At 52.1% G+C, this 16,146-nt stretch overlaps 5 protein-coding genes across 8 annotated transcripts; 3 read left to right on the top strand and 2 right to left on the bottom strand.

The window, feature by feature from the left end:
* The first annotated feature begins 52 nt into the window (after positions 1–52).
* On the top strand, positions 53–5,425 carry H257_18309 (hypothetical protein). Its single transcript, XM_009847345.1, has 9 exons — positions 53–457; positions 544–580; positions 646–1,862; positions 1,915–2,033; positions 2,359–2,802; positions 3,112–3,763; positions 4,071–4,182; positions 4,575–4,659; positions 4,703–5,425. Exons 1-9 carry the CDS (start codon positions 67–69, stop codon positions 4,844–4,846), a joined length of 3,201 nt encoding a protein of 1,066 aa, XP_009845647.1. The 5' UTR covers positions 53–66; the 3' UTR covers positions 4,847–5,425.
* Positions 4,650–5,752, bottom strand: H257_18308 (hypothetical protein). Its single transcript, XM_009847344.1, has 5 exons — positions 5,615–5,752; positions 5,411–5,563; positions 5,257–5,360; positions 5,148–5,213; positions 4,650–5,103 (listed from the first exon to the last, which is right to left on the bottom strand). Exons 1-5 carry the CDS (start codon positions 5,660–5,662, stop codon positions 4,887–4,889), a joined length of 588 nt encoding a protein of 195 aa, XP_009845646.1. The 5' UTR covers positions 5,663–5,752; the 3' UTR covers positions 4,650–4,886.
* Positions 5,753–5,838: 86 nt separating this feature from the next.
* On the top strand, positions 5,839–9,120 carry H257_18307 (hypothetical protein). Of its 3 annotated transcripts, none has more exons than XM_009847341.1 (9): positions 5,839–5,904; positions 5,964–6,216; positions 6,276–7,016; positions 7,215–7,294; positions 7,343–7,550; positions 7,606–7,953; positions 8,374–8,703; positions 8,814–8,899; positions 8,978–9,120. In XM_009847341.1, the coding sequence occupies exons 1-9, from the start codon at positions 5,876–5,878 to the stop codon at positions 9,036–9,038; spliced, it is 2,136 nt and encodes a 711-aa protein (XP_009845643.1). In that variant the 5' UTR covers positions 5,839–5,875; the 3' UTR covers positions 9,039–9,120. The 3 variants fall into 3 exon arrangements, with proteins under 3 accessions (XP_009845643.1, XP_009845644.1, XP_009845645.1); XM_009847343.1 differs by having other exon boundaries at positions 5,857–5,904; positions 6,270–7,016; XM_009847342.1 differs by lacking the exons at positions 8,374–8,703; positions 8,814–8,899; positions 8,978–9,120 and having other exon boundaries at positions 5,842–5,904; positions 6,270–7,016; positions 7,606–8,077.
* Positions 9,082–9,980, bottom strand: H257_18306 (hypothetical protein). Its single transcript, XM_009847340.1, has 3 exons — positions 9,933–9,980; positions 9,762–9,881; positions 9,082–9,707 (listed from the first exon to the last, which is right to left on the bottom strand). Exons 1-3 carry the CDS (start codon positions 9,969–9,971, stop codon positions 9,147–9,149), a joined length of 720 nt encoding a protein of 239 aa, XP_009845642.1. The 5' UTR covers positions 9,972–9,980; the 3' UTR covers positions 9,082–9,146.
* A 237-nt stretch (positions 9,981–10,217) lies between these two features.
* On the top strand, positions 10,218–15,470 carry H257_18305. Of its 2 annotated transcripts, none has more exons than XM_009847338.1 (10): positions 10,218–10,497; positions 10,547–10,702; positions 10,747–10,899; positions 10,949–11,077; positions 11,188–11,483; positions 11,533–11,935; positions 12,537–14,068; positions 14,468–14,774; positions 14,854–14,912; positions 15,021–15,470. In XM_009847338.1, exons 1-10 carry the CDS (start codon positions 10,225–10,227, stop codon positions 15,445–15,447), a joined length of 3,735 nt encoding a protein of 1,244 aa, XP_009845640.1. In that variant the 5' UTR covers positions 10,218–10,224; the 3' UTR covers positions 15,448–15,470. The 2 variants fall into 2 exon arrangements, with proteins under 2 accessions (XP_009845640.1, XP_009845641.1); XM_009847339.1 differs by having other exon boundaries at positions 10,225–10,497; positions 14,453–14,774.
* The last annotated feature ends 676 nt before the right edge of the window (positions 15,471–16,146 follow it).

The raw sequence follows: 16,146 nt of genomic DNA, 5'->3' as shown, positions 1-16,146 counted from the left end.
GAACGCGACGTTTCAAAAGTGGTTGGTTTCACCTGTGTAGTCTTTAATTCCCCGACGGGTGGCAGAATGAGCGCACCGAGCGGCCGAAGCAACATGAGCGGGTTCTCGTCAAGGATGGACGGCCCGCTCAAGCACTCCGACCTGGTCCCTCCCACGAAGAAGCGCCGTCTGAGTCCAGATCACACCGTCATGCGGCGGCAGTCGATCCACGACCTCGTGGCAATGACCGTGGTGCCGCAGATCGAACACATCAAGGACCCTCGATCTCGAGGTCTGCTCTTTCTCGTCCGGAACAGTGGTGAAACCCGACGGGACTTTACACTGCGCAACCTCGAGCAGTCCAACGCAGGGCACCTTGTGGACATGTTCATGGTGTTCCTGAGTCTCTTCTGGGTCGCCGTGTACATATACGTGAATAAAGACGTGGCCAATCCAAAGCTACCCACCGAAGTTCAACGTACGTTTTCGCGCGCGCTTTTTCTCTCATTTTCAAATTTGCGTCGTTCCCCTCACTTCAACTCTTACGACTGTCCGTTCTCGTAGTCCTCAGCCACACGTTGGGCGTGGTCTTTCTCCTCGAGTAAGAAGTCTCCTACTACATGTATCCATGCCTCCATTCTCACCATCATGACGTTGTTCCTCCAGTTACATGGTCCGCCTATATGCATCTCCACTGCGCATGAGTCACTTCTGGAGCTTCTTTCCCCTTGTGGACTTTATCTCCCTCGTGCCGATGGTGATTGAGATCGTCGTGGGCAATGACATGCTTACGCACATCAGCAAGCAAACGGACTCGCTGCGTCAAATCGCATCCATGCTCCAAGCCGCGAAAACTATCCGCATCCTCAGGGCGTACCGCGCTCTCAAGTTCATCAAGAGCACTGTGAACCGACAAATGACCGCCACGGCGCTTACCGTCGTGTGCATCATCATCGCCATGGCTGGGATCCTTCAGATTCTCGACCAGTGCTCCCCCGCGTGCGACTCGTTCATGTTTTGCTCGTACAATTTCACCGCGTACGATTGCCCGCGCAACGATATGTGCTTCCACGCCGACGTCGCCCACAATTGTTGTAAGTGTCAGGAACTGTCATTCTTCGACTGGACGTACTTTGTCGTGGTGTCCATTTCGACGTTGGGGTACGGTGACATTTCGCCCCGCGGCCGACTCGCGCGGCTGGCCACGTCCACGATGATGCTCATGACGTTTGTGCTCGTGCCGATCCAAGTGAACCGCCTCGTCGCGACCATCTCGACTCATTCAGGGTACACGTCCTCGTACAAGGAGCATCGAACGCATACCCACGGCATCATCACGGCCGGCGGCGACATTTCGGCGGGGACGCTGGCCAATTTTTTGCGCCAGTTTTTCCATCCGGATAACCCCAACTGGAATGAAAAGATTGTGATTTTGCATCCCACGGCGCCGTCGAACGATGTCCAGCGCGTGATTCATCTGTACGAGCCGCGCGTGCAGTACATCGTCGGGTCGGCGATGAACGACCTTGACTTGGATCGTGCCATGATCTCCAAGGCCGCCGTGTGTTATGTGCTTGTGAACAAGGACACGACCCGTCCAAGCAACGAAGACCAGAGCTGCACACTGCTCACGGCGGCGTTCCGAGGCATGAATGCCAACGTGCCTGTGTACAGCCAAGTATTTATGAGCCAAAACATCAGCCACTGCGTCTTGTCGGGGGCCACCGGCGTCATCTGCGTCGAGAAGCTCAAGCTCGGCGTGCTGGGCCTCAACTGCACCGTGTGGGGGCTGTCCACGCTGCTGTCCAACCTCCTCGACACCGTGTCTCCTTCCGTGACCCAGCTGTACCCGAAGGACTCTTGGGAAACGTCGTATCTAAAAGGTACTCGCTTGAACCCTCCCATATGACTAGTGTGCGTATGATGTGTATGTAGGGTATCTCCACGAGATCCACCGCGTGGACATTCCTCGGTCGTTTTCAGGGTTGACGTATCGAGAATTGATTTTGTTTCTGTTTGGCACGATCCAAGTCGTTCCCATCGCGATGCTCACGGTACGTCGAACGCTACATCCTTGTCGAATATATATATATATCCTGGGGCTTGAATATGATTTCTTCTGTATTTTGAAATAAAAGAAGTCATGTTAAAAGTAACGCAGTATTGTGAATTGTTTGTCGAATCAATATTGAATCACGCTGGAGCTGTGATTGGTTGAATATACTGTAAGAGCCAATCAAATCTACTCAAAACTGGATTAGTAGCCAATAGCGTGGAAATTTGTACTACTACCGAATAGCCACAATTCTACTACCATTCTATTCCCATGGATAGTGTTTATCCCATTTTGGTATGTTGAGCTTACCGTTGAAATTGCAGGACACGGGCGTGACGTTTGCCCCGATGGACTTTAAGCTGGGGGCGACGGCGGACCCGACCATCTGCTGCACACTGTACATCCTCGCGTCCAATGTGTCTGTGGCCGATCAAATCGCAGAGTACCCCCTCGAACAAATCCGCATGTTCCGCCAAACGTTGCGCAAGCAGGAGCGCTACGTCGCCGAGAAAATCCAAGAAGCGTTTGAAATCGCCGCCGTGACCGCCGCCGCGGCGGTCGCTCCTTCCCCCACGACTCGAATGCTCGATGCCGCAGGTCCTGCAATTACTCCCAACGCGCTCAAGTCGTCGTCGAATCTGCCCGTGCTTCAAGATGATGACGACGCCAAGCAGCCGACCGACGCCGCGGTCTTGTCCGCCCTCGTCAAGGGTCTCCACGGCGCCAAGCACGTGTTCGGCCAAGCGTCGCCGTTCAAAGAGTTTCTGGTATTGCCTTCCTTATAACCCAAGATTTTGGACTACTTTTGTGCTGAATGAATCGCCAAATCTATCGTACTGAATTTTGTATAAAGGTGTTTGGTGTCACACTAATTGAAGTCACACACTAATGAGACGTGGATGGTGGTTTCCTGCGATCTGATTGGCTAAATCTATCCTTCTGACGATACATCCGTACATTTCTTTTGGTTGTGTATGTTCCATATCAACTCCAGTTTATAATATATATATATATGAAATGTGGTGGTTTGCCTGCAATCCGGATGTTGTTATGTTCAATGCGATCGTGTGATGTAGGCCAAGGTATTGCCGGACGACCTGAACGACCACGTGGTGATTGTGGGGCTTCCGGCGTCGTTGGGGGACATCATCGTGCCGCTGCGGCAGTTCAACGCGCGCAACCAGACGGGGCGGCTGCAGGTGATCGTGTTCATCGCGCCGTTCGTCATGTCGGAGCACCACTTTCACAGCCTGGGCGACAGCACGGCCGTGTTCTTTGTGCAGGGGTCGCCGCTGAGTTCATTCGACCTTCACCGCATCCACATTGACACGGCCGCAGCCATCATCATCCTCGCCGGCTCCGGCTCCAAGCGGAAGTACCTCGATGAAAACATGGTCGACGCCGACGCCATCACGACCGTGCGGTACATCAACGAGGCGTGCTCAGCGTCCAAGCCGCCCAACCTGATTGTGGAGCTGGTCAAAGCCACCAACGTCAAGTTTATGAGCTCCATCGTCAAACGACGCACCAATCAGAACCGACGCCGACACAGCGACGGCCGCCATACGCGCATGTTTGGCCCCGTGGTCTCGCTCAAAGGCATCGGCGGCGCGGACGTGTCCAAACCTGGACGGAACTCTGAAGAAGTCGGCATCAGCTTGTCGAACAAGGACGACAGCGACGGCAAAATCGACGTCGAGCACATTTGCGAACTGTCGTATGCGTCGGGTACGGCTGGTCGGGGGGTTTTGTGTGTGTGTCGAGGGGACTTTTGTTTTTTACCCAAACAGTTTGGACTACTTTTGTGCTGTATGAATCGCCAAATCGATCGATATCTTCATTGTACTGAATATTTGTATGGAAAAAGGGACTCATTCAAGTTATACACACGACTTTGACGTTGATGATGGTGGTTTCCTGCGATCTGATTGGCTAGATATATCCTACTGCCGATGATTCTTGTGTACATTTCTTTGGTTGTGTTGATATTGATACTCCAGTTTAAACATAGCAATATACACTAACGTGGTAACAGGTCGCGTGTACGTGAGTGGGATGATCGATTCGCTCATGAGCGAGTGCTACCAAAAGCCCAACATCATTCCCGCGGTCAACTTGCTCATGTTTGGCAGCCCCGCCGACACCGAGTACGTTTGTTGTATGGGTGTTAAACCCTCGTGTGTGACACGGTTCCACACATGTTTGTGTGACATGGGGTTGATGACATATAGTATTGTCTTCGTTGTACCCATCACTTATTGGACTACGTTTTGTGTTCATTCTTCGCCGAATCTATCCATCGATCATTCTGCATACTGACTTTTATCCATCGATCATTCTGCATACTGACTTTTGTATGTCGAAAGGGTCCGATGTGAATTTACAAATTTGAGGTGGAATTCTTCGAAATCATTTGATTGGCTACTTGATGGGCGTGTTGTGGCTTTTGATTGGTCGTCGTATATATCGCTTGTCTGCAGATTGTTCATATTTTCGATTGAGAGCACGTTCGAATGTCAAAGTTGACCATACTTGGTAGCACGCAACGGTTGTTCCAAGTGAAAACGCCCAAGTCATTGCATGGCAAAACGTTTGGCGAGTGTTTTCGCAAAGTGCTGGCGCTGGTACGACCATCCACAAGTGAACATGATATTGATATGCTGTTAGAACTTGATTTGCATTGGGTGTTTGCACTCGGGCACAGACAAGACGCCTCCGTACGTCCACACAAACCCGCCCGCGGACATGGTGATCGTCCACACGGATTACATTTACGTGATTGGCAAGCCGTGTGCCGAGCTCCCGATTTAGCTCTCTTGGGTTGTTAGAACCACAACCGAATATTATTTATTCACAACGTGGCTTCGTCCAGGGTCGTCGATCGATGGGGCACAATCACGCAAATGTAGTGGACGTAGCAAAGGCGGTCCATGTACGTGTCAAACGCCGCTTGGAGATGGAAGTGGTGGATGGACATTTCTACGTGGAACACACTCGCGCGCACCATGCCATGCAAACACAGAAACAAACTGCCCAAGTGCAACACACCCGCCAAGATGCTGTACGAACTACACCACCATGAGATTCATATCACAACATCAAAGACATGTACCAGTCGAGCATGGTCATGGCGCAAGACATGGGATTGAACGTGGCTTGGTGGGGCTGCTGCTTGGTGCTACCATATATACTGTATATATATGGAAGGATGGAACTACTACCTCCATCGACGGTTGCAGCAGGATTGCATGAGACTGTACCGGAACGAAGCATGCACCACCGTGTGTACGACCAGAACGACCGCCATCATGCACATGACCGACATCTACCACCATCGACGGATATATACCACAAGATTCCGTGGGACGAACGAACCGCAAAACACGCGCGACGTCGAGGGAAACGCGCGAGGAGATGACCCATCACCATGAGGACGATGCACGTGATGGGAGTCACGATGAACAACGCCGGGTACGGCCGCAGGACCGCGTTCACTTGGACGTCCACGTACACGAGCAACGAAATGCCCTACAAAGGTTTCGTCCATCCAGCACGTATAAGAAGGCAGCGTAACGTTACCATGCAAAGCCACCAGTTGTTCATGCCGTCATCGTCACTTGCCATCATGCCGCGCCGGTGCGTCGGTAAATCCACGATATGTATGTACTGGTAGCATACCAACCATATCGTGGACGCGGCGCCTTTTACTTGTGGGAGATTGTTCTCTAGAAATGCATTTCCCATGAGTATGTATATATATCCTATACGAAAGCAAACCTGTGAAATATAATACACGCCGCGAAGTTTGAATTGCCGCGTATTTACAGTCCCGTCATCGTCATGAGCGCGACGACGGAAGCGTTGACGCGGTAGAGGCAACCGATGATGTTGAAGGACAAACTTGCTTATAGATTGCTGGGCGATGTAGGAAGTTGGGGGAACTGCATGAAGAAGTGGCGAGTTTGAAGGCCCGGGTCGTGGAAGCGGTGCGCATCTTCCATGGCTCGAGTGCGAATGCGTCGTCGAGTATGTCGATTGACGAAGCGATGCAGTTTGCGGCCAAGTGGTGTCGACAAGGGGAAGGTCCAAGCGAAGTGCAGATCCGCATGCGGGAACTCGAGGCTGTCTTGACCGACACGGTGGCTCACTTGCAGCCAGACACCCCGCACCACGACAACCAGGTAACAAACGAACGAAGCGTCTCCGTGACACACCTCTGTCATCTACATGTTAGCTGCAGCTATCCATCGCCACGAAAGCGCGGTTGCAGACCCAAATCCAGCAGTCGCACGAGATGCTGCAGCTGCTGCATGTCCTTTCCCAACTGGACGTTCTGTTCCAGCACTTTGACGCACAGGTGCACGCGAACGCGTTCGAGGTCGCCGCGGCCGACGTGTCCGCGATGGACCGTCTCGTCCGCGACTCGCCCTCTTCCCCCGTCATGGACATGATGCGCGTCCAGGCCCGCATGCGCCAAAACCAACTCCGTTGCTTGTTGGACGCCGAGGTCGACGCCGTGTGTGTGACGAGTCCCAACAAACTCGAGCTGTTTCCTCCGCAGAACCTCTGGGCGTCGCTCCAAGCAGCCAACCGCCTCGCGTTCCATCTGGATGCGTTGGCCGCCGCGATGTTTCGTCACATCCTGCACCCGCTGGTCGCCGATCCGACGCTCGTGCCCCAGATTCATGCGAATACGCTCACGTTGCTGTCCAAGCCTCCTTCGACCTCTTCATCGTCGGCACCACCACTTGTCCCCGCCACCGCTCCATCTTCATCATTGACCGCTGGTTCATTTGCCAAGGTGCTGCAGCATGTGCTGTCAGTGTTTCAGTTTATACATGCGCATTGGACCGACCAGTCGTTGCTGGGCAACGTGCTCTGGAACACGCACCTGTCGACGCCGTTGCTCGTGCTCTTTGTGCACAACCTCCCGTCGTCTGTGTCGGACCTGGCCGCGTTCAAAACCACCGTGCAACCTCTGGTACAGATGTATATATATATATATATATATATTACTAGTTTTATATATATTACTAGTTTTATATATATTACTAGTTTTATATATATTACTAGTTTTATATATATTACTAGTTTTATATATTACTAGTTTTATATATATTGCTAGTTTTATATATATTGCTAGTTTTATATATATATATTATTTAATCTGATCATCTAGTTGCATGGCTTTGATGCGTCCATGCACACGATTGGGTGGACGACAGTGTCGGCGTCGACATTCCTCGACCACTTGGACACGTACGATCGATCGATCAATATGAGATCCATGTCATAGGATATGTCTAGGCGGTATGCGTCCGAGAAGCGGCGCCGCGTGCTCGTAGACGTCCGCCAGTCCATGCACAAGGACTACATGGACTCGGTCGTGGCGTCCCTGCCAGCATCGCACCATCGCCAGTCCTCGTCGAAAAAATCTGGCCAATCACATGCTCCCAACGACAACGACAACAACAATCTCCGCGTGTCGCTGTGTGCCTCCAAGCTGTGGTCGCAGGTACTAGTAGTACTAGTAGTACTAGTTCCTTTCCTAGACTTTTGATGGAGAGTAGATGGAGGCGTTGCTGGACGAAGCAGCGCATGAAGACGTGGGACAGGGCGTGGGGATGGCGCTGGTGCACACAGCCCGCGACGCCGTCTCTCTGTTCCGCATGGGCATGGCGAGTTTGGTCAAGGAAGCACTCGAGCACGATCCCCGCGTCGTGATGCTCGTGCACAACGACTGCCTCTTCCTCACACATCACATGCTGCCCGCCGTGTACCGCCGCAAGGCCGGCCTGCCCCCCGGCGTTAGCCTCATCGACCTCGTCCCGCCCCTGCGTGAGTTTGGGGAGCACGTTGTCATGCATTTTGCCAAAACACATACCCACAAGATGCTCCAGTCCCTTGAAACATCCCCGGTATATGTCAACATATGGACTACGTTTGTGCTGAATCGTCAAAGCTATCGATTGATTCGTTGATTGTCCTGACGTTGGTCCAGTTTCACACTAATTGGAAGCTTCCACACACGAATTCAATGTTGTATTGGTCAAAGAGTAGGTTGGATGTGATTGGCTACTTGATTCGTGTTGTGGGTTTTGATTGGTCGTATATCGATTGATTTGGTTAGTGTCTGCTCATATTCGATGGAGCACTCCAATTTCGAATCGATTTGACAATGTACCATTTTCCAAATGGTCTTCATACTCTGCTTAAATAGTGGCCTTGATTATCCTCCTTGTCCTTGTGGTTTTACTGTCTATATATCTCGTGGAATAGTCATCCAAGTGTCTGAAATGTCATTATTATAATATATATATATATATATATGATATTAGCCATGGACCGACGTACACGAAGACGGGGCGTTCAACCAAGCCGAAACGTGCTTGAAGGTGGTGCTGTTCCAGCTGCAACGCATCGCGCAGCAGTGGAAGGATGGCGGTCTGCACGCGTACGCGGCGGTGGTCGGGCGCATGCTGGCGCCGCTGCTCAACCACCTCCTCACGTCGCTCCTCTCGACGCCGCCGACACTCAAGGCCGTGCACAGCGTCCACCATCTCTTCCAGCTCTATCTCGACGCCGCCTCCGACTTGTTTGAAACGGCCGCCCTCGCAGAACTCCACGTCCACAACTGGACCAAGTTTGCCCTTGTCACGCACATGATGGTATATATATTATATATGTACCTGTCGGGTGGAAGAAATATATATATTTTTGATCGATTGATTGATTATATATTATTGTTTGGAGGAAATGAAACATGGGGATATGGTAGGAGGATACCGTGGTGGGCGTGCAAGACAAGTGGGTCACCGGCGTGTTGAAACCAGTGGGGGCGGCGGATGTAGCCACCTTTCTCAAGTACGAAATGAGATATATATATTATATATATATATATATATATATATATATATTAATGTGCAATACTTGATATTTTAGACTCGTGTTCCCAGAGTCCCCGCAACGCCACCATGCACTCAGTATTGTCCTTCGCAAATAACGACGGTGTTCCATGACTAGTAGTACTACTGTAGTAGTACTAGTGCAGGGACGAAAACAAATTGATCGTTACGAGTACACGAGTGCGTGGTTGATGGTGCTTTTTTGTTCAACGAGCGTCGATAGTACTACTAGAGTGAGCACGCGGTGGAGGTTGTTGTTTCGACCGTTCGACGGCATATTTGGCCAAGGCGGACGGCAGGGCCGAGGCAAACCCATACACAAAGACACCCGAGAGCACCAGCAACACCACGCGGTTGCGCAGTCGCCGCGCCGCCTTCCCTGGATCCCGCAGGTTCTCGGTGGACGCATGCAGGATGTTCTTTGTCTGCTGGAAGGCTGCTGAAGACGAGTCGACGAGCGCTGCACCGGCATCCACCGCCTTCTTGGTCGTGCGGCGATGGACGTACGACACCGAGTCCTTTGCCGTCGCTGCGGCGGACGCTGTCGTGGACTGGAGTGCCTGCACACCCTTTGCAGCAGCATCTACCGCAGCTTTCTGTACGGCTTGCGCGCCGCGCTGGGATTTGTCCTGGAGGAACTTGGCGCCGTTCGACGTCGCGTCCACTACAGTTTTCTGCGCCACATCGATTCCGCGACGGGCCACAGCGGCGGCACGTGTCTTTCCCAGCTGGGACGTCGCATTGGCGAGGACTGATCGATCGGGAACCTTTTCGTGGTGGGAGAAGGAATATACGTACAATGGGAACAAAGGTAGGCGTACCACACGCTTCAACGAATTCCACACACTCTGAGGTGCATTGGACAAGTTCGCCAGCGTTTTGGCGGTCGAGGGCGGCAAGCTCTTGGGTTCCGAGACGATGGGTCCCTTTTCTTTATGCGCCTAGGTAGACATGCATGACGCCGGGCACTCGTTGATGCATGATGGACTCACGGAGGTCGCCTTCCAACTGTCGGCAAGTGCCTTGAACATCCAACAACGAAAATCAAAAGTCCACTGTGCTGCATCCGGATAATGATTATCCGAAAGTATCATTGAACCTGATTGCATTTAAAATACAAATAATAGATGAATATCATCTATACAGAAATATTTGTCTGGTTCCTTTGATTAAACAATTGGATATTAATTGTCACAGTCAATCGCGGCATTGTTGCAATCGTATAAATTAATACACTGATGTGACCAATCAAATCATCGCATGCACATTTGAACATTCAAATCCATGCCGCAAGATGAGCTCAAGGCCGAGTCGTTAAGGCATGGCAGCTTACGATATGTGCTGGAGGTGGCGCCGTCGATGCTGCGGGAGAGCGATGTGGTCAGTGATATCCTCATCGAGCGCATTCGGTCACAGGAGGACTCGGAAGAAGCCGTCAACGCGATCCTTCGTCTCATGAGTCTGCATCTGCAATCCAACGCCCACATCACCGAGCAACTGGTCGAGCTGCTCTTCACATCCGACTACCGTCTCTGCATCATTCACCATCTTCCCAAGGTATCACCACATGCACATTCACGCTCCTCACACGTGACATGCTGTGTAGTTGACGTACCAGTCCAAGGAGTGCACAGCGCTGGTCCTCCATGCATACCGCGACCTGTTGGAATCGGACAGCGCGCTTGTAGTGCCCATCATGGGTTCCTTAGCAGACATGCCGCTCACTCCCGATCAGCAGAATTCCGTCGTGGACATGACCCATGTACACACCATGTCCTTTCTCCAGTTGCTCACGATCGACCCTAGACTTTGATGCCAAGCATCGACGAAACCGACATCCCAGTGGTCGTCCGAGGCATGCTCGCCATGCTGACATCGTCCAACGGCGACGCTCTCATCGGAAGCATCCGCGCACAGTGCCACCAACTGTCGACGCACACGCTCCATCTTGTCGTCGAGGTACCTACCCCTTCCTCTCTCTTCCGTGGCTCCCCCTCACTCGTCGCAGGTTATGGGTCCGTTCCTTCGCCAAGGCTCCATCTCCCTCAAGTTTATCCTTCGCGCCATTCGAAGTGCCGACACCCTCACCGCCATCGACGGCATTTGGCTCGTCCTTTTGCACGCCCAGGACCCAACGGTACCTGTTCACCCATTTCGAATCATATCTTACGATTCAGCATGGTCCCCTCCCTTCCTGTCCACCTATTGTCAACTCTGTCACTTATTGGGCATGGCACACACTAATAGACAGCGTGGACCACACTGACGCGCATCAGCCGCAAGTGCACGGCCGTGTGGCTGACCGCGACCGCCGACTTGGCGCTGCAGGCGTCGCACACGCTCGTGCATCCGTTCATGCAGCTGTGCATGCTGGTGGTCCAGTGCGGGTTCGACAAGTCCACCGCCGCCGGCCTCCGCGCCCGCCTCGTGCAGTCGGGCGTGCGCGCCATCGCTTACGTCATGCAGCACACGCGGTCGTCGCTCCAGCACGACGTGCTCGTGTGCCTGCTCACGCTCACGAGCCACAGCCATAAGCTGGCCGCGTAAACCTTTCAAAATCGATATGTGCCCTCGAATAATTAAATTTGACAGGTCCTCGAAACAGCAGGCGCTGCGGTGGCACGTTCCGCGCGCGGCCGCCATCTGCATCGCCGACGGCGTGACGTCCCTTCCGCCGTCCTCTGGCCATGTGATTCTAGATACGATCTACACGCTCAGTGCCACGACGGACGTCGCCGGTCTGTCGTGCCTCCACGTCATAGACACGCTCTGCTTTGCGCTGGTTCAACTCGTGGCGCGCGATCCAACGGCGCTGTACGCGCTAGTGCTGCTGACCATCCAAAAGCACATCTTGGCGACGTCATCTGCGTCCATGTTTCAGGTCACGGCCATGCTACTGGCGTCGCATCTGTCGTACGCCAAGCAGCTGCAGCCGTTGGACGACCGAGCCATCACCACGTGGATGCATCGGCTGCTCCACACCGCCCCGTTGCAGGTATACATGCTATCACGTTGATTTTGAAGATTTCGAGATTTCTATATATATATTGGCCGAAATTTGGAATGTAAAAGTCGAATTCGAGTTGAAAGAGAGAATTTGATTGGCCACTGGATTCGTGTTGTGGGTTTGGATTGGTCGATCGATGACCTATCTGCCCCGAATTTCGAACCGAATTGACAATATATATTATAACTTTATGTATTGTGCATTTCACCCAAATTTGGACTTGTGGGCCAATTTGCCAAATAGCGTTCGAATCCATTTGATCTCGTGTAAGCTTGTACAATCTATGGGATACAAATATCAGTATATATGTGGTTTTGCCCAATGCGGCGGGATTGGGTCAAACGTTTGGATTGGCCGAAATTCGACAGGACGTGCTTTGATTGGCTTAGCGGTTCTTTCCTCATTTTCGAAACACATTCGATTCTGCCGACGGCTCCTGTTTCGAATGGATTTGACTCAATGCAGTATATATATATATATTATATACATCGAATCGTGTGCCAACCTTGAAAGAATACGATATATATATATATATATATATCTACTGCAGGAGTAGCCTTGATGCTGATGGGGTGGCGATGCTGCTTAGGTGGTGCCGTTCATTTGTGCGTACTTGAGCGTATTGCACCATCGCGAGCAGCTCGACGACGACGAGAACGCCCACGTTGTGACTTCTGGTGTCCGACGTCCGAGCGGCCTATCGCTGGTCGTGCCCGCCCTCGTGCGTCGCGGCGTCGTCGTCGTCGTGGGCTCTTCTTCTTTCATCCAAATCGATCGGTTCGCGGGTTTGCATGCTTCCGACAGCGGCGACGTCCCGATGGACGCGCTGCATGCTCTGCATGACATGGTACACTGTCTCGTCGTGCACGTGTTGCACGCCAACAAGGACGACGGCGTGGCTGCGTTGCAAAGTCTGTTGGTCTCAAACGATGACGACAACAAGAGCGTCGGCACGCGGCAGTGCCACGTCATCATGGCCATTGGCGTGTGCAATGGCGTACACCATCACATGATGACAATCTCATCTTCCCAAGCCCTGGGAGAGGTCGTGGCGGCGCAGTTTCAAGCGGCGTACGATCTGGCCATGTCCATGGACACGATGGAGATGCTGGTGATGCTCCGTCGGGACCTGGTGCTCGAGCTCACGCATGCGCTGCCAGCCCCGGCGCTGCACGTGCTGTACCTGATGCTGCACCCCCCCCCTTCCCCCCCCTCTTCCCCTTCATCTCACTGGCAACTCTATGGCACACATACCAGTCTCGACGACATGACTGTGTATACGCCGCATGTATCGTACTGGACGGAGCTTGTGATCGAGTATGGCCACCACGCCCGCCAGCCCGCCAACGCCGAGACCTTGGTCCAGTTGTATGCGATACTGCGGCTGCTGGTCGAGTACCCGTGTCACACATTCGTCACCCCAGCAGGTTGCAATGATGCCAGTCCAACTCGAACTGGTTTGTTTGATTTGCTGTATGACCAAGCGACGGAGCAGCTTCAGGATGCGCAGGCGATCGTGGGGCTGCTGGATCTGACGGCGGCGGTCGCGGGTGACTCGGCCGTGCTCCGCCACCGCACCGCCCGCCTCGCGCAGTCCGTGGCGTGCCATGTCTTTCCGGATGCGGCGCTGGAGCTGGCCACGTGGAAGCCATATATTGGCCGGCCAATCGCCGCCACCCAAGTCTCGACCAATCACAACAGCAGCCGTCGTCGTCGGCACTGTGGCGCGTTGGAGCTGCTGCAGCCGGCGGTGGTTCCACTCACGAGTCACACGTATTATGTCCACCATGCCCTTGTCACGGCCTATGTGTTGCACCCGAGCCCGAGCGTGTATCTAAAGGAAATCCTCGACGCGCTGACCGATATGACGACGACGACTGACGGCGGCTGCCACGTCACGTACCGCAGCCTCACACGACACACGTTTCGGCTCTGGTTTGCCGCGTTCTGGCAGTGCCTTTTGCATCACATCCCCCATAACGTGGTCGTGGCCATCGGTTCGTCGTCGTCCAATAAGCAGCATCCGTTCGCAGAGGTCGTGGTCGGGTTTACGCTCGTGGCCGACAGCTTTGCGATGGTCCCCGTGGCTCTCGACGTCGACGCGTCACTCGGTTCGAAAACGTAAGCTCTTCTCTCGCTTGTCTATATATATATATATTATATATAGTCTTCCATTTACCCAACATTTGGTCTACTTTTGTGCTGACTCTCCAAATCTATCGATCCAGGTTCGTTGTATTACTCTGATTTGTTTGTATGTTCAAAAGGTGTTTGGTGGTGATTGGTATATCACACTAATTGAAGTCACACACACTAATTTGACTTTGTTGATGATGGTTTCCTGCGATCTGATTGGCTAGATATATCCTACGATTCTTGTGTACATTTATTTGGTTGTGTCGTTGATTCATTCTCCATGCCGTTCCAGTTTAGAGTAAACACAAACAATATCTTATTATGATAGGATGGGTACATAAATATATATATATATATATTGTATGATAGAAACATTGTGGGTAGGATGGCGCTGATGCTCAAGGCGTGCCAGGTCCTGTGCGAGCAGATCGTGACATGTGTGGACCGATGTCTCAAGTGGCGGCAGCAGACGGCCGTCGAGGACGCGCGGGGCGACGTCCAGCGGTTGAGTCCGGTGCTGCTGAGTATGGAGATGGCGCTCAGTGGGATGGAAACTGTGGTTGAGGACATGCAAGAGATGGCGCTGGTGCAGTGGAAGGCGGCGGCGAGGCCTGAATTGACCAAGCTGCAAACGCTGGCCAAGGACAAGGGCGGCGGAAGGGCGCTGGTCTTGCCTCCTGGTCAGGTCAAGGTACGATCTCTCACACGTATAGTAGAATACAATACATACTGCCAAATATATATGCACGAAATGCGATGGTCTATTGTAGTTTATTCCCCAAGTGCTTCGATGGATCCAGCGCGCGCGACTGTCCCTGGCCAAGACCCAGTACGTTAGTATGAACTTGTGGTTGGATATATATTATCATGAGAGATTCATGTATACATTCTAATACAGTATATATATATTCTAATACATATATATATTATATATTAGAGAGCAGTATTCGATTCCCGTGGGGTCGGATTTTGAATTGGCCGAGTTGGTCCAATGGCCTCGAGGGGGGTTTGACTGGGTGGGTCATGCGAGTGGTCGAGATGGAGAGGAGGAGGATGCCGACCGATGGCGGCGGATGGACGACCAGTACGAAGAAGAAGAAGAAAAGGAACAAGACGAAAGAGATGGTGGCCATCTGGCAGAAGACGAACGAGATGATGGCCATCTGGCAGAAGTCGAAAGAGATGATGGCCATCTGGACGATGATACATTTTACGCGTCGCTGGCCCGCACGACGACGGTCCAAGCGCTGCAAACTCCGCAAAAGCAAGGTCCCACCGACATGCAAGACAACGACACGTGGGGATTTCCATCGATTGTCGTCGACTTCAAAGCCACGAAAAGACAACGGCGCCAACCATATTAACCTAATACTACCAGTTACTGTAGTACATATTACTTACTGTATTCATACTAACCACAGTACTCCGGAGTAGTAAGTACTACTCTTTATACTGGTATTAATAGTAAGACTGTCCATCTTACTATTGCATCTGTATAACTTCGAAGTACTAGTAGTACCTAATACTAGTACTCTGAGTAAGGAGTACTACAGTACTATTAATACTACTCCCAGTATTAATACTCGGAGTAATAGTGCTTCGAAGTAGTAGTACTGTAGTGTTGCCCCTACCCCCTTCCCCAATACAAACTTCAAGTGTACGAGTGTATCGACCAGTGGATAGTTGTGGGTGGTCAAACTGCGGCTTTCACTTTATATGGCAAATGGGTATTTTCACTTGGGTTTTGTATACTTAGTGAAACGATGGTTTGACAAAAGGAAACGACTGGTGTTCCAAAACGAGGGTTTCGATCCCAATTCTTGCTCAGATCACAATTTAGAATTGCAGAGTCAAGCAGCATGAAGATGGCGGCTTGATTGGGAAATTCCCCGGACCACAGGGCAGAGAGTGCCGGCCGTGAAGGCAAAACGCTTCTTTTGGACGCTGCGAAGACGCCTCCGGGTGGAGCATATGCCGACGAGAGAGGTCTGTTCGTCATACCACAGTTATGCAATTGGCCCCAAGCAACGTCGACGTCGTGCGGCAGCTTGTGGGTTAACTCA

The sequence above is a fragment of the Aphanomyces astaci genome (genome assembly GCF_000520075.1).
Source record: "Aphanomyces astaci strain APO3 unplaced genomic scaffold supercont1.153, whole genome shotgun sequence".
NCBI classification, from domain to species: Eukaryota; Oomycota; class Saprolegniomycetes; order Saprolegniales; family Verrucalvaceae; genus Aphanomyces; species Aphanomyces astaci.
Note: the sequence above shows the minus strand (reverse complement) of the source record. Positions and strands in the feature narration are given on the sequence as shown.